The sequence below is a fragment of the Taudactylus pleione genome, unplaced genomic scaffold (assembly GCF_031769625.1).
Source record: "Taudactylus pleione unplaced genomic scaffold, aTauple2 ptg000256l, whole genome shotgun sequence".
In the NCBI taxonomy this organism is placed as follows: domain Eukaryota; kingdom Metazoa; phylum Chordata; class Amphibia; order Anura; family Myobatrachidae; genus Taudactylus; species Taudactylus pleione.
The window spans coordinates 13,934,513-13,956,612 of record NW_028284658.1 but is presented as its reverse complement, the minus strand read 5'-3'; the positions used below and the strand labels follow the sequence as shown (position 1 = coordinate 13,956,612).

The 22,100-nt window shown below is 41.1% G+C and overlaps 1 protein-coding gene across 5 annotated transcripts in view; it reads right to left on the bottom strand.

The window, feature by feature from the left end:
* The window catches only part of RALGAPB (Ral GTPase activating protein non-catalytic subunit beta), a 99,862-nt gene that overhangs the window by 60,741 nt on the left and 17,021 nt on the right, over window positions 1-22,100 (bottom strand). For 3 of the 5 annotated variants that reach the window (XM_088480664.1, XM_088480661.1, XM_088480662.1), the window contains exons 4-10: window positions 19,168-19,331; window positions 18,275-18,461; window positions 18,062-18,193; window positions 17,670-17,848; window positions 9,996-10,144; window positions 7,163-7,379; window positions 5,974-6,009 (exon numbers count right to left, since the gene is read on the bottom strand). In XM_088480664.1, coding sequence (XP_088336790.1) covers window positions 5,974-6,009; window positions 7,163-7,379; window positions 9,996-10,144; window positions 17,670-17,848; window positions 18,062-18,193; window positions 18,275-18,461; window positions 19,168-19,331 — 1,064 coding nt within the window. The remainder of the gene's footprint in view (window positions 1-5,973; window positions 6,010-7,162; window positions 7,380-9,995; window positions 10,145-17,669; window positions 17,849-18,061; window positions 18,194-18,274; window positions 18,462-19,167; window positions 19,332-22,100) is intronic. The other 2 variants (XM_088480663.1, XM_088480665.1) reach the window with 1 other exon arrangement.

Here is a 22,100-nt window from a genome sequence, read left to right as displayed (position 1 = left end):
TAAAGTCCAATTTGGTTACACAAGTTGTTTTTTTTTTGAATCCCAATGTGCTGCAATGTTATAGATTGTCAATTATAGGCATTAGATGGTGCATTTAGAGTTAGATTTGTACATTATTGAATGCTAAATTATAGGGATATCCTCAAACGCACACAGGGTCATATGAACTTGACAACTGAACTGACCAAGTCCTAATTACAAGGCTGCTCTATGTCGCACAGGCATGATTTACGGTTTATGTTTTAAGTAGATGAAAAATGATCTGAATGAAGTGTCTGCAGCTGGTCTTCTGTATCCAAGGAACACAAAAATAATTTTATCCTACTGACACTGCTGCACCAACTAGTTTTACCTGAAGGACTTCATAGAATATATCCTATTATGCATTATTCTCTTGAATGTAGACATTGAGGTTTAATGCGGAGATGGACCTAGGCCACTTTTCGCAGGGTAAAATACACAAAAAAGTTCTGCACAGGCCCACAATAGAGGACACTCGCATATGCAGATTTGTAGTAATCTGATGCTTGTGTCTTATAAGGGCAAGACGGAGTGGCCTAATGTAGACCAAGTACACCACAAGTGCACTTGCATTATTGTTGATGCAGACCAGCGACATATACACCTATGCAAGCCATAGTATTTGTAGTTGACTGAGGGTACAATTACACACAGATAATGATCATGACATTCGCCAGCACTATCTAACTCCTTATTTGCTGAGATGGAGCAGCTAATCCATTTATTCTACAGAAGCCATCCCATATATTTATCCAACTAACTGCCCCTGTCACTATGTGCTGGGACTATATGAAATATCAGTGGCACTGACCATTCAGACAGCAGGGCCGGCTGCCGGCTCTGGGCTGCACGCAAGATCTTGCGCATGCCCAGTGGAGCCGGCTGGGAGGTGAAACACAGCGCATCAGCACTTGGCTGATGAGCGGTGTGCTCAGACGAGGATCGCTGGAGGGGGGAGTTCTCTGGAAGATGAGATGTTCATACATATAACTGGTAGTGCTTCCTGCTTTGCCTCAGTAAAGAGGCGAAGCAGGAAGAGTTATAGTGGAGCGATGAGTTTCGTTATAATCCATCTCCCCCACTGTACAATTATGGTTCCTGAAACCATGTTTGGATCATCCAGGCTGTTAATAAGGAGTGGATAAGATCAGTGCTCTCTGCAGTGTGCCAACACCGTTCTGTCCATTGTTTATAAACAGTTATGCAGGGATATAAAGAAAGCTGCTGTACTTCTGTTTATATACATGGAGCTATGGTATAAAACTTACCAAATACATGAACTTAATACATGCAATCTACTCAGCCTAGGCTACTGAAGCAAAAAACAAAAATAGAAATATGTAAGGGGCTACAGATACAGGTAATGCTTCTTTCAAAATATTCAAGGAATGCACCCTTGAAAATAGCAGAATTTTATTACTGCAAAAACATCTGCTAACTGGTGGGGATTTTCCTATATATAATGAAACAAACAATGCTGGCTATGAAGATTGAGTGTATAATAGTACTTGACAGCTGTGAAATGCTCACAAAATCAAGCAAGATGATAGATAACATACTAATACTTTAGTAACGGCATGTCCCAATGCTATGTCAAACTCAAAATATCCAAAGCATAGCTCCTCATTCATCTGTCTATCCATCTCCATACCACTAGGCATGCCTGCTTCTTTGGTGTCACCGACTCCGTCCATCCACTTCACTCCAAACATCCAGTCCCTTACGCAGTCTCATTACATCTTCCTTCTAAATATTGGCAGGTTACACACTATTAATAATGAGAAAATGGTGAAAAGATTGGCTACATCCTTGATGAAGACCGCTCCAGTCAAAACGCATCGGTTGTTGATGTGTGCACCCACTAGACCAGAACTAGATCCCCCAACAAGCATTGGGATCCTGTGAATGACCCCTTGGGAATTACGGAAATCCAAGGACTAGGTACCTGTTCGGAATCCTGCTTATGCGTTATGTGTTCCCTCTCCTAGGGTAATTTTATGCATTTATGTTGTGTCGCTCAGGTTTGAGGGTAATTTGATTGCTTTTGAGATTAGTTATTGGAAAATCGTATATAAATAAAATGTTAAAAGCTTTTTTCACCATTTGATTAGATGATGCTTTGTTCATATGACTGATACTTTTTTATGCATAAGGATAAGATGGAATATCATCCTGAGTCGATATATAGACATCTACTATTGTTCCATTGCACCAGTATATTGCTGTAAGGATTTAAATTTTTAGGCATAATACTCAGAGCCGGCTCCAGGGGTCTGAGCACTCTGTGCCGGCCCGGTAGATAGCGCCCTGTAATCGCCACGCTCGACCGAAATTGGAGGGGTCTCATTTCCATAGACCATGCCCTCTGCGTGACGTTATTTGGAGGCGTGCCCACATGGCACGCTTCCAAATAACATCAGGCTGGGCTTACCCCAGCACTCTGTCGTCAGTGAATGGATGCCGCGTGCATGCGCGCGGCATCCATTCACACTTCGGGGGTCCGGCACCGCCGCAGGACGGTGGGGGTCCCCAACCTCCCGATTTGTCCACCTGCAAGCCGCTTCGGCCCACAGGTGGAACAGCGGGACAGTACTGTCATGCTGAAATCGGGATGTTGGGGAGGGGTGCGCCCTCTATTGGTGGCGCCCCTGTGCAGCCGCACTGGTCGAACACCCCTAGAGCCGGCTTTGATAATACTGACAATAACCCTCAATTGAAATCTCTCTGATTGTTTATCTATGCATTATGGACTACTATTCCCATCTGCATTTCAATAGACCAACATATAATTTAATGCTGTACGAACTTTTGCATAACTAAGTGTCCTTTAATTAATTCCTTTACATTACATCCCGTCTCCAACCCTATTCACAGGGGTACATAGATTTTTACACATTCGTATTACACTGTCTTCCATTATACCCACACCTATCGCCATTCTCTATACTTTCTCAGCGTTAGAGTGGATCTCAACTATGGTTTACTAGAAGACTATATTTGGGTAACTTAGTGAAAGGACAGTTTCCACAAGCCGCAGAGTTGTCCTAGTCCTGCACCCAGAGTGTCCACCACCCTTTGTTAGGTTACACACTTTACTTAGGACATAGCCAAATCCAGTCAGCATTCCCTCATTATCTCCAACCTTGACTACTGGCCTTTTATTAACCAGTCTTTAATCCTGTGCAATGCATTTTGAATGTGCATTGGCAAGACTACTCAAGCTCCCCATTACCTCCAGAATTAAATTAACGCTGCTCACAGTCACCTAAAGGCCTCACCAATGACTTTCCCCCGTCATGACCGCATCACAAGATGCATAGTGACTCAACTACTAATATGTGCCTCTGATGTATGCCACTCTTCCCCTCTGGTAACCACTTCTAGCTCAAACCCCCTAGACTTTTCCCATTCTGCTCCTCACTGATGTAACTATGTATCCCGCTTGATCTGACTGTCCCCAAAATTTCAATCCATCAAGCCCTTTCTAAAGACCCATCTGTTCCCTACATACTATCCTATTTCCCCCTGATACTGCTCCCTTCCACCCATAATACCATTTGCTGTTGCTGTCTCCGCTTTGCCCCCTCCCTCTAGAATGTAAGGTCTTATGAGCAGAGTCCTTTCTACCATCTGTCTCATGTCAGGACCTCCCACGTACTTGTTTTATATGTATTATCTTTAATGCTTGAGTCAACTTGCAGCTTTTATAATGAAATGAACCATCAACAATTTGCAATAGACACAAATGTTAAGCAACACAATAGTGCTTTACAAACAGCTCCTGTGATAAGGTGGGGTGCATTTCTGACATATAATGAAGATTTGCATATAATTCCTGACTGATACTCTAATAGGAACTCAGGACTTGGATACATACTCAAGACAGCCCTGATTATTGTGATCATCTGTAACATAGGTAGAGGGTCACTGCTTATTGATAATCTCAGCAGAATACACACAAACCCTAAAGTGACACTTTGTGCACATGAACTTCACTTCATGTCTATTTAACTGCTCTCTTCAGCGTCATTTAACATGAACCAAAATATGTAGAAGGATTTATTAATTCCATGCAGGATCAGACGGACTGCCCAGTCTGTGAAGACAAGTATGATGTGATTACTAGTCTCATGGAAAACCATTCTTTCAATTTCCTTGTTGAACAAACAGTATGCCAATACAAAATGTTAAAATCAGTCAAACAAAGAGTTGAGAGCCATTTTGCCGGCTGTATCAATTGTCAGTCTGAGTGATGTCACTAATTCCAAGTAAATAGCTGTATTCTAACGAATATTGATTCAGTTAACAATAGGTTTGCCTCCAATCTGTGGAGTGAATTAAATTCAGAGCGAAGTGTTGCAACGCCTTTGCCACCAAGCTTGACTGGTCACATATCAGCCAATAACAATAGCCCCGGCATTCCATGTTTTCCTGTGCTCCTCTATGGGGTGTGAGGCAAATGTAGATGGATGCGGTTTGCTGTTCCAGAATGGCAAATTGCAATTCCCTCCAAAAGTGCAAGAGAAAAGGCTGTCTAGATCGCTTACACTGGACTGTTTGTTAGATAAAACACCTATAGGTCCTGGCTGCACTTCTCACCCCTCAATGTGCTGCGCCCACTGAATGAACACCAGTATATGGACAAGTCTTGTGTACCATCTTGCCCACTGACTGAACACTGCTATTTTGGGCAAGATGCATATGCACAGACAGACAAGGTTATAACAGCATCACTCCCATATGTGGTCTGCTGAGTCAGACTGCAGGCTGCTGTGTTTCTAACCAAACAGGGGAGGGCTGCACAATTGCACATGCGGCTTATAGACATTCGTTCCCAGGCAGTTTATTGATGTTACCATCCTCCTTCATGGGCAATTCCTTACAAGGGAGCACTCAAGAATGTGGTTCTTTATTTTTCCCTACTGCCAGTACACAGTGAGGGAGCGCTATATTTACGGCTTGTAGATATTTGTTCCAAGCTTCATCAAGTTTATAGGTGTGTTTATTAATATCACCTAGCTTCATGCCGTTTCATGAGATTTTTCAGACTATTTTTGAAGGATTTATTGATGGTTTTAGGTTTAAATATTGTGCATTAGTGCAATAAAATGTATTAAAATTGACCTATAGTGGTAATGATTATATCTACAGGCTCAATCTATTTTTTTCTTTGAATTTCCTCCTATATATGAAACAAGTGTATATTAATGCAAAATAAGGGGGGGCGGGGGAAGTATAAAGTACAAAAGTGTACAAACCATTAACTCAGTTTTAAGATAATTTTAGTGAAATGCGAGCAAAAACAGCTGTATAAGCAGATCATATTTTTGCCACAACTGATCAAGTGGATTATAGCCATGACTAATACTAAAAAGAATGACTACAAAAAAAAAAATAGAAAAAAAATTGAGAGAAGACAGGTTTCCAGGAACAAAAGGACAAATCTTTATGCATTTTTTCCCATGAGCGACTTCTACTTTGGATGCAGGTTACAGCAACAAACTACATTGAAATATCTATTGAAATAAAATAAACTTCATGCACACATATCAAACAGTACATTCAGAGAGAACAAATTAAACGAATGAGAAATGAAAAGAACCATGGTTAGTGCAAAATCCTTCATTAATGACATGAAACAAATGGGGAAGATTGGAAACAGGTTTGTTTGACTTTGAACCAACAATCGTTCCCATTCAGGCTGACATAACAGAAGGAATGAAATGTTTCTCCCCACAGTGCAACATAAAATGATGAATAAAACAAAACTAAAAAAAAAAATATATATATAAAAAGGAGAAGGGAAGGACAAGAATGAAAAGCAACAAGACCACAAAGATGTTAGGAAGAAACGAAAAAAAATGCGAGCTGTTATGGGGAAGTAAAAAAAAAAAAAAAAAAAAGGAGAAAAGGATGATCGCAATTGAGGAAAAGCTACAGATTCCTACTTACAAGATTTATAAGAAAGGAGAATTTGGATAAAAGATGCTGCAAGATAACAGAAATAAAATGGAAAGAAATCAAAGGACAGAAGTAGTTACAAGAAAGTACTTTAAGATATGGTAAAAAAGTCAATTTAAAAAAGGAAGGTTTGCTATTTTATTTGTTTTAAAATAAATAATAAAAGAAATCAAATGGTGGGGTCTGTGTAACAGTAAGGTGTGAGTTTGGAAAACATTGTGCACAACAATGGGTAAATAATTAATGGATGATTGTGTTTCACTTAATAAGGTATAATTAGTCTAATGAAATGAATTAAACTGATCCCAGCCATATCCACATGAGGCTGTTGAGAAAAGTGTCTAAAACAACAGATGCTCATAGGATTTTCAGATGCCATAAAGAAAATTGGGTCACCCTGGAGGAGTACTGTATAAATGTGATGGAAATATAACCGGTTTACATTTCAGAGAAGAAAACTGCATTTTAACTAAAGCTGTTCTCACTAACCAGAAATCAGTAGCAAAATGCTTTGAACTGTTGTCAGCGAAAACCACACTACCACCTATCAGTTCAATGTGCTCAATACAAGGCCAGAAATAAAAAGGGCTTATTATTTCATAATAATCATAGGAGAGCGCAGGTGGTGGTACAGGGGCCGCCCCCTCAGCTGGGTCATGGAACGCCTGCCCCCTCCCCCTCGGGCGCCCAAGTGAGTACTCTGTCATGGGCAGGGGGGAATCATGATCCAGTGGAGGGGTCATGAATTTTATCTAGCAGACTACACTAGGTTGCTAAAAGTTGATAATATATCTATGGGTTACAGAGAGCCATTGCACTTTGTTTTTTTTTTCAAATGTTGTGCAGTGAGTCCAATGAGTGTCTCAGGATAATTACATTAAATACATTTTTGTAACTTTCTCTATACACTGAACTGTTCCCAGTGGGATGCCCCTGGTAATCGTTAATTTCCCAGTGTTCCTTCTCAGTTATTGCTGAAATCACTGTATAATGGATATAGCTGGGAGGGTTTTAAACAGGATTCATTTCATTTATGTTGGTAAAATGAACAGATTTATTGACACATCATAACATAACCCAACCCTCCCTCACTTGCCCATTCACTCAATATAATCTTGCAGGTAGGAAATATGGGTATTCTGGGATGAGACAAAGATCTATTGACACTCTGGAAACTTACCTGTCATACTACTATCTCGATTAACTCCATTCTGTAGCTTACAATGAACCAGAGCAGCATCAAAAAGCCATGAGCCAAATAAGTTTAATATGCTGTTAACTTTGGGTCTTGTAGGAGCTGGTAACGGGCGTGGCTCTGAGTTTGTTTGGTTTGGGCTGGACAGCGGGGAGGTGGAAGACGCATGCTGCTGAACTTTTGTGCTGTGTGTTGTATTTACCTGAGAAAATAAGCAAGAAACAAGGAGTTTAAAAAAAGACCTATAAGCCCACATAGTAAAAATAAGATTTGGCAGGTTGTGCTCGCTGATTACATTTCCTCAAAAATCTGTATTTAGGGGATAGTGGGGCATTAATGAGGAGTGTAAATAGACCATACGACACAGTACTTGTTAAAAGCCAGACTAAAGCCAATATTTCAGAGGTAAAGAGGGGACTCCGGGGATATTGGCAAAGACCAAAATAATGATACCAAAAAGTGTTACTCTCTGAATTACATTAAAAGAATAACTTCAACTCAAGTTAAAATTTCAGTTTTGGGTGGAGATCAATAAACGTAATAATACAAAATATTACTATTAGATATTAAACTGAAACAGATATTGGAGTACCTGCTAGGTTGGCAGGAATGCCATACACAAGGTAATAGCTAGTATTACTGTTTAACTTAATGACCTCCAAACTTAAATTAATTCAGTTTTGTGTGACTATTTCTTAATCTCTCACAGGCCTAAACAGCTATGCACTAACACATACCTCCTAATGTACCTGATTAATGTAGGAGAGTGTACCGCCTTCCTGGCAATTAGAACATTTCCCTGATGCTGGAAAAGTTGTGAGGCAACTCCTGCCCTGTCACTCTGCAGTGAACAGTGCCAGCAGCGATGGAGAGATGTCTCCAGGGAATAGGAGGGGTCATTGGGGAAGTGTATCCCTTCACTTTGCTAGATGCTCCCCTAGCATGACGTAATTACGTCTTCTTTTTAGAGGCGTCATGTAATTGCCCCGATTCAGTAAAGATGGATCTGTGCACCAAGAACTCAGAGGCCGGTATGCAGTCAGGAAGCTGGCGGTCGAAATGCTGACCGCCGGCTTCCAGACTGTCAAATCCCGGCATGGAAATAATGATAGGCGTGGAAATCCCGACGCCTATCATTATCTACTCGCCGAAACCCCAACGCCCGGCATACCGAACAAAGGTAAGCCGGATGTCGGGAGCGGACATACGTGCGGGGGGAGGGGTTAGGTTTAGGGGCTCCCGGGGGGACTTGGGGTTTAAAAAAAACAAAACCCTGGGATAGTATAGTTACTTACCTTGTTGGGATCTTCACTCTTCTGTCTTCCGGTATCGGTATTACATGCGCCGGGCTCACGTCCGGCAGTATGTCATACTGATTCCCAGAGGCCAACACCCCATGTCAAGGTTCATGTCAAGGTTGTCATCCCTCAAACAACAGATGAGCGAACAATGCATTCTTATAGATAAAGAGAATCGCTAACACAGATAGTGTTACTTGTCCCATTTTGAAAAGAGTCTGATCGGAAACACTCTTGAATAGTACAGTACAACCTGCATGTCTTCAAATGTCGAGACCATCTTTCCCAGGAATACCATATAATAAAAGGACAGACTTCGAACTATTACTGTATTATCAGTCTGTGTAACAAGTTTATCCATTAGAATAGGCAAATATGCATCCTTAAATATTCATGAAAACCATGATTTGGTCCTGTTATTTATTGGCTCCACTAAAGGCCCGAAAATTATAATCTCACAGTTTTGGAAAATTTAGATCAGAACTCTAAAGCTGGCCACACACTAGACCAACTTACATCCAACCAGCCAACTTGTTGATTGGTTGGAATGAAAATCTGGTAAGAAAATCTGGTAAGGAATAGGAGTACATGATGATCAGCAATTTGCTCCTAAATGCCAGAAAACAGATGAAAATGGTCGTCAGACAAGTTTGTTAAATGTTTGATCTAAACAATTTGTTCAAACAACAGTTTTTGTTCATTTTCTGGCGTTTGGGAGCAAATTGCTGATTGTCATTTGCTTTCATTCCTTACCAGATTTTCATTCCAACCAATAAACAAGTTGGCTGGTTGGATGTAAGTTGGTCTAGTGTGTGGCCAGCTTTAGTTTGTCAGTTGGGATATAATCTTATCCAGAAGCAATGAATCCAGTTTCAGATTCATCCTACTTCCCACATTTCTCTCTTCTAGGCTGAAGTGCACAACCTCCTTAATGCAATGTTACAGGTAATATACCAAAGGACCTCTGAATATTTCTCTTAAGATATCCTCTCCAGAGCCTGATGACTCAAAGTCATCATCTCACAATCTGTCTGCTAAGAAGAGCTTACTTGGAAGGAACTGAAATGAGATTGAAATTCCCTTTTGGTTTTCACTTAAAAATAATGTATGGCATGTCACATGCATAGGAAAAAATGATATAATTTTCATGGTGTATTTGCCTCATTATAGACCCCTTGGTCTATAAAAGACATGGCTTTAAACCTTGAGTTCAGTCCAAATCTCCTTTATTTAGTATAATGCTCCATTATAATCTGCTGGGTTAAGTGGACTCAACCTACATTGACCTACATTTCCAGCCTCATTATGTTATTAAAACATTTTTGTTAACATTATGAGGATTAAAATATTGGATTTTTGCACTCGCTCGCTCTCCAGGTGTTTGTAGCATTTTTTTTTTTTGGGGCTGTCCATTTTAAAAAAAAAACAAAAACAAAAAAAACAAAACAACCTTAAGAAAAAGAAAGGCACTGATCCAAGGAAACAATTACCAGATAAGAAGCAATAACTTTACCACTTACAGAACTGGTTTTCATGGTGGTTTTGTTCACAGTGACAGCGCGGTGCCTTCGGCTGTGTGGAGGAGTCGTGTTGGTTGCTGTGTTTTGAGACATGCTGAGTCTGTTCACTGGAGTTGGTGGAGCGCTGTCTGCCCTAGGGCGAGAGATGCCTAGCAGGAAACAAACAAGATCATTTTTGAACTACCCTTTTTACATGAATCTTATTATTAGTAAAAGATTGCCTCATCCGTCCAAAACCCTACTCCTCAGTATCATTGCTCTCTCTCTCTAATACCGTTACAACAGTAATGTGCAACTTTATTTTTGAGCTTAATCCCCCCCAAAACACAAAAGGGGACTAAAGTTCCCCAAATGTAACCAGCTAACAAAGAAATTTCATCTGCAATGAAAAAAACAGCGACTATGTGGATTTGGTATGCTATCAATTCAATTCCTATCTATATATCTGTCTGTTGTTACCCAACGGAATATGCTGCGCTATATAAGAAACTGTTTAGGAATAAAATAAATAAATGAGTACTTACAAGATGCTTTAATAATGCACATTCTAATGTAGAAAGTCCCAAAGATTTTTTATTTGAGAAGCATTTGTTATCCCCTCTCCAATCACCCATACAATATCTCATAAATGTAACTTGAAATGTGATTTGGTTGTAGTAAGCACATGACTGAAGCGCTTGTAATGCATGTAATGAAATACTGTCCAATACAACAATTAAATGGCTATTTAGAAAGAAACAAACAGTCACCTTTGGGAATAGAAACAATATAAAATTTCTATTTATTGATTTTAGAAACTTTCACCCATCCAAAACTGCACCAGAATATTTTATGTGATTCAGATCTGTGAAATCCAAAATGGGAAACATGCTTTAAGATTAGGACATGCTGCACAATCACCCCTGTGCTTTTCCAGGAAGCTGCAGTATTCCAGGTTTTACAAGTCATTGTTTGCATCGATAGTGAGCTTGCAAGATAAGTGGTCAGCAACACAAGATCGCTCAGGCAAACTTATATGCTGTATACAAAATGTTTGTGTGTATCACTAGGAAAGCATAACAGGACCATTATGTAGAAAGGAAATAACTATAGAGCTTTCCTATGAAGCAACTCCTATTTACAGTTGCTTGGTCCTGTAAGTAAAAATGTTTAGATTTCTTTTACACTTTAATTAAAACAATACTTAATTATTGTTTTTCTCTGAGATTCCCCTTTATTTCTGTGCTATGAAAAAGTAAGCAGCTTATGCCTGGGGAAAGAATACACTGTTACTATTGGTCTATCTTAAGGGGCCTATCCATTAGACGACTTTTTGAACGATCCAACCAAAGCCACGAGGTTTTGGTCGGAACGTTCAGAAAGTCGTCTAATGGATAGCCGGCAAGGACCAGCGATGCGCGTGCACGCTGGGTCCTTGCCGACGACGACTATCTGTGGAACATGCTCGTCAACCTGACGACGATAGTCAGGTTCACATGTCCACACATAGGAGGTCGGTCTCCTGCACTGAATGACGTTCAGTGAACGCCGTTCATTGCGGGCACCGCACCCGGTGACCTGAAGGACTGAACGCTAGACGTTCAGTTTTTCAGGTCGCCTAATGGATAGGCCCCTTTACTTTTTGCATTAATTCTCTTCTAGTCAAACTAAAAACTAAAAAGGTCTGCCAACTCCCTGTGTAACTCCACTGATGACTGTAAAAGAGAGGGGGGCAGAGATTCTCTCTTAAAGGGGTAACCCTATAAAAAAAAATATATATATTATTATACAAATGCATTTGTAAATATTAAGTAGTTGCCTGTGCCATATTTACATTGTCAGGCAATAGTCAATGTGCTCAGAGTCAGTTTATAAACAGCACAATATGGTAGCCATTTGCTTGAAAAGTGCACATCCAGGTCAGAGTTCCAGTGAAATGGCTTGGAACAGACACTTACTGTTACTGGACACCAGATTGCTGTAAGTATCGTTCAAACACCCCCAATGGGCACAGGAAATCCTGTAACATGACATGTTGAAGTCATCAACAATTATATACAGCTCTTGCTGCAAGAGAGATCCGTTCCTGTTCTTCCCTGTGTGTCAGCACTAAAGTCTCTTCCCACCGTACAAGAACATGTTTCTGATAAATATGTAGTTTTGCATATATGCCATGTGAAGTCAATAAACATGATCTTTGTCTGGCAATGCTTTGTTTACAATATTCATATTTATCGGAAGGGCAATGGAAATTTTTTCACTACAGGGAAGGCAAGATTAAAAAGTTTGGGAGCCATTTGATTAAAAGATCGAAGTACAAAACTATTCTTGTTACAGGGCTTAGTGTCTATGATGGTGATATGCAATGCTTCTTTGCTGCTTGCTATTCAGTTGCCATTGTTTCACGTCTACTCCTCAGAATCCCTCTATTTCCTCCTTTAGATCTATTGCTGTGTTCACAAATCTGGTCCTTGTGCATCCCTAACAGCTGAAGATTTGAGGATTTGTATCTGTGGAGACCCAGCCAACAAGAGTAAGTTACCTGTGCACGAGTAAAGATATCCTGAACAATGAGCGATAAGGGCGCATGGGGATCGGCTTGGGAAACACTGCACTATTGTAAATTATCTCGCAGTACAATAAAATCGGATGACCTCACACAGGCTTTGGCTAGATCAAAACAAGGCAGCTGACACAACCCACTAAGTTTGCACATAGACTGCTGATGACTAGAACAGCGGTAGCCAAAATGGAGAATTTAGAAGTCGGCAGAATCTTAAGGATCCAGGGAAGATGTACATCCGAAAAAATATATAAATATATGAATCCGGCGCTACAATGTAGTCTGGTGATTACTGTCTGAAAAAGCAGCTCACCAAATAGGGATGGCTAACCCCTGTAAAATGAACAAATAATGAAGTATGGGAGCGCTTGATCAGATATTTAACATGTAAAAAATAACACATGTAACAAATACTCTGCATAAAAACTGATCCAAATACAGAAACAATCGCTGCAGGAGCAATGACACTATACACGAAGTGTATAGTATCATTGCCGCTGCAGCGATTGTTTCGGTATTTGGATCTATTTATTTGGATCTGTTTTTTGTATGTATTTGTTACATATGTTATTTTTTATATGTTAAATATATCTGATCAAGATGTATATCCATTGACAGCAGCCATTTTTAATGTGAATTGGCTATCTAGCTCCTGGGTTTTGTGCATCATGGACTAGCATATACTTGCACTGGTTGGCATGGGCTAAGAAAAAAAAAAGGACACAAAAATTTAAGAAACTGCCATTTTCAACTTTATACTGTATTAAATAACACCAAACAACCTGACTTGTATAGCACACAAGGAATACAGCAGCTTGGTGGTTAGCATTTTTGTCTAAACATTCGAAAGAGAATCAGCATTTATTAACACACCAGTCGCTAAGATTTTTTGGACCAAACTAAGTGCAAATAATGATGAGGCTTGGATACCATATATGTGTAATCTATCCAACCCAATGTTCTTAAAGACTGCAACTCCTGAAGAAGAAAGATATGTTAGGTGGAATTTGAAGCAGTAAAATAAACTATGTCCCCAATATAACAGCCAGAGCCATGGCTTTTCAGTCCTCCAACCAACTGCTTGGCTCTCTGGAGCAAAATATTAGAATTGTAAACTGCAACTTAAATAAAGACTTTAAAAAAAAGACAAAAAAAAAAAAAAAAAAAACACAGAGCGCAAGACTGAAAATAAAACAAATGACCTACCTGGCATTAATCCTTGGTCAGATACACTAAGACACTAATACCCCTTTTACACCGAAGCTAAAACCCGGGTTTTTGAAGGGTTAACCCGAGCAGCTCCCTGGTGTAAAAGGGGAGAGAGTTGGATCGCCGGGTTGAGTGACCCGGCAATCCAACCCAGGTAACTAGCAGGGTTTAACACGGGCGTAGCCCGTGAAACCCTGCTGTGAGAGCAGCGCACTCCGGGTCACGATGACCTGGAGTGCGCTGCTAGCCGGCCGATTGGTCCGGCTTCAGTGGCGCTTGGAGATGAAGTCATCTCCAAGCGACCACTTTCACTCCGCAAAAGCCAGGTCTATGCAGACCCGACTGCGGTGTGAGCGGCGCTGACTCGGGAATATCCCGAGTCGGCACCGGCAAAATTCCGGGTCTGATCCGGATAGGAACTTTGTTCCAACTCCGGGTCAGACCCGGAATTTAGGTGGAAAAGGGGTATAACTGATCCTCACTCTGTTAAACAAGGGATTTTGTTGGGAAACTTTAAAAGGGACAGGTTTTAGATGTGGATCATGCCACAGGCATCATTCTCTGTCATTGTGGTTTCAAAAGTATAGTGGAGAAATCTATTAGCGCTTTGGTAAACTAATTTGACTTCAGGCAAATGACAAAGCACAAAACATGGTGAATATACCCATGTTGCCTGAAATGTAAATGATTTCTAAGAGAATTGTAAAACAGAAATATTATCAGTAACAGAGAAAGTATCAAAGAATAAGCAAATTCCTCTTAGGTATTTTGCCATTATTTAGATTATGGAGTTAACCTTTAAATGTATCCAATATGCTATATCCAGCAGTGTGAAAAAGAAAATAGATCTCATCAAACACGTTAGTACTATTGATACTGAAAGTACCAGCAAATATAACTGCTAGAGTTCCAAGTAAAATCACCAAAGTGAACCTATGCTTCCTGCAAATGAACAGCTTCTTAGAAGAGAACCATAGCTCAGACCTATTAGGAATGGACCGGCCTAGCACTCCTTATACCCGGCAGTAGAAAAGACCGTTCTAAAAGCAAGCATTCAACGTGTTTATATTTAAGAACTTAAACCTCTTGTTGCCAGAGTCATTAAAAAGTACCTATCTCCAACATGCAGCAAAAATAGTACTTTTGTGGGTTGAACTCATACCCAGGAGATGCAGTCTATGGGATTTATTTACATTTACAGTACCAGTCAAAAGTCTGGACACACCTACTCATTCAATGGTTGTTATTTAAATTATTTTCAACAAAGATTAATACTGAGGACATCAAAAACTATGAAAGAACATATATGAAATTATGTTGTAAACAAAAAAAGTGTTAAACAAATCAAATATGTTTTATATTTTAGATTCCTCAAAGTAGCCCTCTTTTGCTTGGATGACAGCTTTGCACACTCTTGGCATTCTCTCAATCAGCGTCATGAGGTAGTCTCCTGGAATGGTTTCCCAACAGTCTTGAAGGAGTTCCCAGAGGTGCTGAGCACTTGTTGGCTGCTTTTCCTTCACTCTGCGATCCAACTCATCCCAAAACAGCTCAATTGGTTTTAGGTCGGGTGATTGTGGAGGCCAGGTCATCTGACGCAGCACTCCATCACTTTCTTTCTTGGTCAAGTAGCCCTTACCTAGCCTGGAGCTGTGTTTGGGGTCATTGTCTTGTTGAATAACAAATGATGGTCCCAGTAAGCGCAAACCAGATGGGATGGCATGGCGCTGCAGAATGCTGTGGTAGCCATGCTGGTTAAGTGTGCCTTGAATTTTTAATAAATCACAAAGTGTCACCAGCAAAGCACCCCAACACAATCACACCTCCTCCTCCATGCTTCACAGTGGGAACCACACATGCAGAAACCATCCGCTCACCTTCTCTGCATCTCACATACACATGGCGGTTGGAACCAAAAATCTCAAATTTGGACTGATCAGACCAAAGTACAGAATTCTGGTCTTAATGTCCATTCCTTGTGTTTCTTGTCCCAAACAATTCTTTTCTTCTTGTTGTTCATCCTCAGTAGTGGCTTCTTCGCAGCAATACGACCATGAAGGCCTGATTCACGCAGTCTCCTCTGAACAGTTGATGTTGAGATTTGGCTGCTACTTGAACTCTGTGAAGACTGTGTGGTCTCTAATCTGAGATGTGGTTAAGTAGCAGTTTCTGAGGCTGGTAACTCTAATGAACTTATCCTCTGCAGCAGAGGTAACTCTTGGTCTTCCTTTCCTGGGGCGGTCCTCATGAGAGCCAGTTTCATCATAGTGTTTGATAGTTTTTGCAACTGCACTTGAGGATACATTCAAAGTTCTTGAAATTTTCCGTATCGACTGACCTTCATGTCTTAAAGTGATGATGGACTGTAATTTCTCTTTACGGAGTTGAGTGGTTGGTGCCATAATATGGATTACAACAGTAATCAAATAGTGGGGTCCACTGTGTACTAACCTTACCTCTGCACAACACAACTGATGGTCTCAAACACATTAAGAAGGCAAGTAATTCCACAGATTGACTCTTGACAAGGCACATCTGTTAATTCAAAACCCTTCCAGGAGATTACCTCATGAAGCTGATTGAGAGAAGGCCAAGAGTGTGCAAAGCTGTCATCCAAACAAAAGGGGGCTACTTTGAGGAATCTAAAATATAAAACATATTTTGATTTGTTTAACAAAAAAGTGTTAAACACTTTTTTGTTTACAACATAATTCCATGTGTGTTCTTTCATAGTTTTGATGTGTACAGTATTAATCTACTATGTTGAAAAGAATTTAAATGAACAAAAACCATTGAATGAGAAGGTGTGTCCAAACTTTTGACTGGTACTGTACATTGTAAAATCTGTTTTTTTCTGATTGTGTTTATGCCCGATATTTATTATTATTTTTTAGTTATATGGCGCCACAAGTGTTCCGCAGCGCCTTACATAGTACATACAACTAATAAGTGAACAAGAAACAAGTAACTTACAGTACATTACAGTGCAGTACAAGGACACAATTTATATACATTGCTGCAATAGCGATTAAAGCACTCACAATAAGCAGCCGGGAGTTGGCAGTCACGTGTTAGGTGCCCTTATGGGGAGTAAAGAGTAGAAGAAATGTAATGTAAAGAGAAGCACATGAGGGAAGAGGTCCCTGCTCGTGATAACTTACATTCTAAAGGGGAGGGGCAGACAGACAGGTGTGACACAGAAGGGGAAGATAGGGAGGAAAGAGCATGAGGTGGGTTAGGATGAGTGCTGGAAGGCCTTGATCAAGTAGTGGGTCTTGAGAGACAGTTTGAAGATATGTAGAGAGTTGGAGAGTCTGATAGGGAGAGTCTCCAAAGGTAGGGAGCAGCACGGGGAAAATCTTAAATGGGCAGTGCTTTTACTAGCTAGACATGGCTAGTAAACATGGCTACTAGCTAGAAATATCGAGCATAAACATGATCAGAAGCGCAGCTCTTTTTTTTTTTTTAACTGGGAGCTAGAGCTTCAAATAAAGTCCAGGAATGATGACGTTCGTCCATGTAAGATGACGTTTAGCCTCTTTCGGAGTTCCGTTTTTTTGGAGGGAAAAATCCGAACTCAACGTGCAAACTCTAACCTATCCGAGCCTGCACATCACTAATATATATATATATATATATATATATATATATATATATATATATATATATATACACATATACATACACACACACATACATGCATACATATATACATACATACATATACACACACACACACTAGGATTGAAAGAACAACTCTGATGAGAAAAACCATTATGAAGAATACAAAAAACCTAAACCGCATGTGATAAATAGTGGTGTCTGCAAACTGACTTATCAACACCATCGCAAAAGCTAGACAAAATCCTATATGGTTTAATGCCAGGATACTGCGTCTAATATATTCAAGATATCAGAATTACCTAAAAACGCATCCACGAGGCAGCTGACTCCACGCATGGCACGGAAAAAGATCTGAGGCAGCTGTTTGAGACAGTAGTAATGGTTGATTTCCTGGGGCAGTCCACTCACATTTAGAAACTGTTCCTGAAACTTTGGGGTTGTTCCTATAATGCTTGGGTTGCTTAAGTCCACAGGGTTACTGGAACAGAAACCAGACATAGTAAAGGATTAAAAAAGTCCATCTTACTATAAACCAGTTAGTTAAAATTATACTAGAAAGACATTCAAAACAATACAATAGAAGTTTTAAAAATATTTCAGCATGAAATAGGACATCTTGTAATTGACCTAGCTGACCATTATTTGGGAGTGTTAATAGATTTATAGAAAACTTTAGCATTTTGTATTAGACCTCAGCATGTGTAGAAATCGGAACCAGGTTTGCGTTACACATTCATTATCCATTTCAGCCGATATCAAACTGGCATCTTCTTCTGGAACTTTAAAGGGAGGAAATGACGGGCCATAAGTAAACCGTAGCAGCCTGGAAAGAATGAAATGGGAAGTTTGAATAGAGAGACAAAATGTATTTCTATTCCAGTCTGATCATCTCAAAGATTATTACCTGGATGTTAGAGCACAAATGGCTTTACTCCACTGTTCTACCACAGCTGGGTGGTGTCTCCAATTAGCAACCATTTCTTTGGCTGTCTTCCAGTAGGGCGGTGTTGGGAAGCAGCGTGTACAAGCCAAAAACCAGACCTCAAACAGGACTCCTATTAGTTTGTCGGCTAGACTCTCTGCAATACCTCCTGAGATATCAAAGACAAAACATATTGCAAAGGAATGTACGTACTCGTGTTTTCTAACATTTGACAATGGGCCAGATTCATTTCTGATCGCAACTGCGATTACACACGCAATCGGTCAATTGTTGCGTTCTGTGCATGCATCGCAGTGAGTGTGCGTGAACCAGCCAGTGATTGGGACTGAGATTGTGGGAGGAGACTGGCGAAACGCAGGCGTGCCAGTGCGTTTTAACGCTGTTGCCTGGGCGTGCATATATTATGCACTGCGATGCCATACACAACTTGAGTACTTCTAGCGTGCGATGAAGTTAGCAAATCCTGAGTAAGGTTCGAGCTTGTGCAAGTGTGCATGATGCTGCGATTGTACTCAATGTTACCGATGGTTTTGCAGTCTTGCTAAGTATGACGGATGTATGTAAGGTAAAGTGGGCGTCCTTATGTTGTGCTGCGACAGCATAGCGATCGCAGTGGATTAGCATACTATCGCAGCGAGTCTGTGTGCGTAACCGCTATTGTAATCGCAGTTGCGATCCGTAATGAATCAGGCCCATTGTTACTAAAGAAGTCAGACAATTTTTTACCCTGTTGCACTATTTTATAAAAATACCACACACAGTAGTTGAATGAAACCAAAGTTAACCTAACCGTACAACCACTTGAGTTCTTTAAGATATAAGTTACACAGCGTGAAGAGGAATAAGCTACTAACCTGTAACAGTTGGAGCTGCAAGAAGAGTGTCATTAATCTGTAGTAGGAAGAGCAGCAAAACCTCCCATGTCTCCCGGGCCATAGTGGTAGAGTCCCTTGCCAGCTTCTGGACGGAACGCAAGACCTGCTGGCATAGCCGAATTTGGTTGACTATCTGTTCCTGCCTGCAAGTAAACAAATTAATAATCCTTGAATGCTTCTGCTGCAAAATATAAATATTATGCATATGATTTTCTAACTAAAACAACTACAGGGAAACCAGTAAGTTAACAAATACAACTGTCTGAATAATAATAATTGTCATTAAGGACCAATATTTCTAGTTTTTAGTTTAGAAAATACGGTGTTAAAATTTGGGAGAAATAGGTGCTTCCCATATGAACAGGCCTTACATAGAACACATTCGATTTCAGAGATGTTAACTGGAATAGCTACTAAAGAATAAACACAACTCGCTATTGTTTATGGTAAAACTATCCACTCTTCTCAACACAAATTAATAAAATAAACAATTGTCTGCTGCTAGTGCACATTTTAGCTGCCTACTGCGACACCAAAGCATATTTATAAACCTAGTATTTCAAAAGACTGAGCTAAAGGTCATAAAAACAAACTAGGAAATAGTTCTGAAAGCATGGTCAAACAAAAGTCTACAATTGTCACAAATAGTCATAAATTGGTCTTTGGGTAGTTGAAACAAAGTCTACAAAAACATCCCATCTTGCAGCCGTGTTACATGTCCCGCCAGCAGTAGGGCAACCTCGCACCTACAGTACACAGCAGATCAGTTTATGCAAGTATGGACACACGTGTAAGAATACAGTTTTCAAATATAAACTTCATGCAACCACATGGATAACTTTACCTGCTCCAAATCGAAGTGGCTTCCACTTGGCTGATAATAGGTGAAAATACTTTTAGGAAGGTAATGGTGTATACCAATAACCACAGACCTCCCCACATTATTCATCTGAGGCAGCAGAATTTAAAAGCTCCACTGCAACAAATGGTTATTGGTACAGTGAATAGTGGATGTCAGCTGAATTTAATACTAGAGGTGGGAACTATCCCATGTCAAGCTGTAACTGCAACTAGAACAAATAGGATTTTTGGTCAACTTACAGTTGAATCCTTTTCACTTAAGCAGGCTGGGGAACACTGGACCATGGGATTGTAGGTTGGGGCTGGAGCTGGCACGTAAATTAAACTGTAGTATTAAATCCTAAGCTCCTCCCTCCTGCAATCCCAGTACTTCTTTAAAAGAGTCCGGAGAGGAGTAGCAGGAACCCCTTCAAACTGTTAAATCAATCAAACAAACCAGTAGGGAGAAGACCGGTCAATAACCAAACACCTTGCATGACTGAGCATGAGGGAGGAATCACAGTGTTCCCCAGCCTGCTTAAGAGAAAAGGATTCAACGGTAAGTTGACCGAAAATTCTATTTTCTCTTGCAGCAAGGCTGAAGAACACTGGACAATGGGATGTATAAAGCCGCCCCCAGGAGAGGGACCACTCAGGCTGCCTGACCGGAGACCTGTACGCCCATAGTGGGTGCCACAGGAGATAAAAAACCTGAAACGTAAAAATGAGCAAACGTGCGGACAGGGGACCAGATAGCCGCATGACGGACCTGTGATGCTGAAGCCCAGCATCACGCTGCCCATACGATCGCTGCCGCCGTAGTGGAAGGCTGGAACGTAAAACTTGTACAGAGAACCGCACAAATCTTCCACGAAAACCAGAAAAAGTGGCTTGCAAACCCTGAACATGGAATGGAATCAGTATGCCGCATGGGCGGCGGTTCAAATCCCGACACTAAAAGCCTGGCAGGGGTGAAGATCCCGACAAGTAATGCTAACCCTACCCCCCCAACCCTCCCTTAGGAGTGCCTAACCCTAACCTCCCCCCCTAGTGTCTAACCCCCCCCCTGTCCCCGCAGCCTAAACCTAAGTGTCCCGTAGAGGAGCCTAACCCTAATCCACCATTTCCCTAGTCTAACCCTAACCCTCACGGGGGGGCTGTGTGCCTGACCCTAAACCCCCCCAGGAGCCTTGAAACCTAAAACCCCAACCCCCGCCCCCGTGGCTGTCCTCGCCAGCTCACCTTCATTCAGTATGCTGGGCGTCGGGCTCCCGGGCGTAGGTCTAATGAAAGGCGTCGGGATTTCAATGCCTGTCATTAGTACCGTGCCGGGATTTCACAGTCGGGAAGCCGGCGGTCAGCATTTCGATCGTTGGCTTCCTTACTGCATCCCCACGGAACTGTGCCAAGGGAAGGCAATAGCAATAAAGAATACCAGCTTTCAATAGTCTAACTGAAGATTCTACAGCAAAGAGCGGTGTAGCAGCTCCCTTAAAACATGCTCTACTCCTCAGGCACTTAAAGAACACTAATTGTGGGATTGCAGGGGTAGGGAGCTTAGTATTTAAAGATACAGTTTAATTTAAGTAGCAGCTCCATCCCCAACCTACAATCCCATGGTTCAGTGTTCTCCAGCCTTGCTGCAAGAGAAAAATTAAAAAGGTTTCAACCTGATGCTTTTATACTTACCATATATACTCGAGTATAAGCCGAGTTTTTCAGCACATTTTTTGTGCTGAAAAAGCACCCCCTCGGCTTATACTCGAGTCATGCCCGCATGGTACGCAGCTGAGTAGCGTACCATGCGGGGCGAGGTGCAGACTGTCTCTGTGACACAGCTGCACCGTGTGTGTAGCGCTGACCGGACGGAGTTCGGTCAGCAGTACACACTGCCAAACACACAGCCGCCGGAGCCGGCAGCTGTGTGTTTGTTGTAATCAGCAGCCGATGAGAGTCTGTCAGACTCTCATCGACTGCTGCTGCTGCTCCCACTGCAGGAGCCATCTTCCGGCTCCCGCAGTGGGTAATGGGAGAGACGTCATAACGATGTCTCTCCCATAATGCAAAGCAGC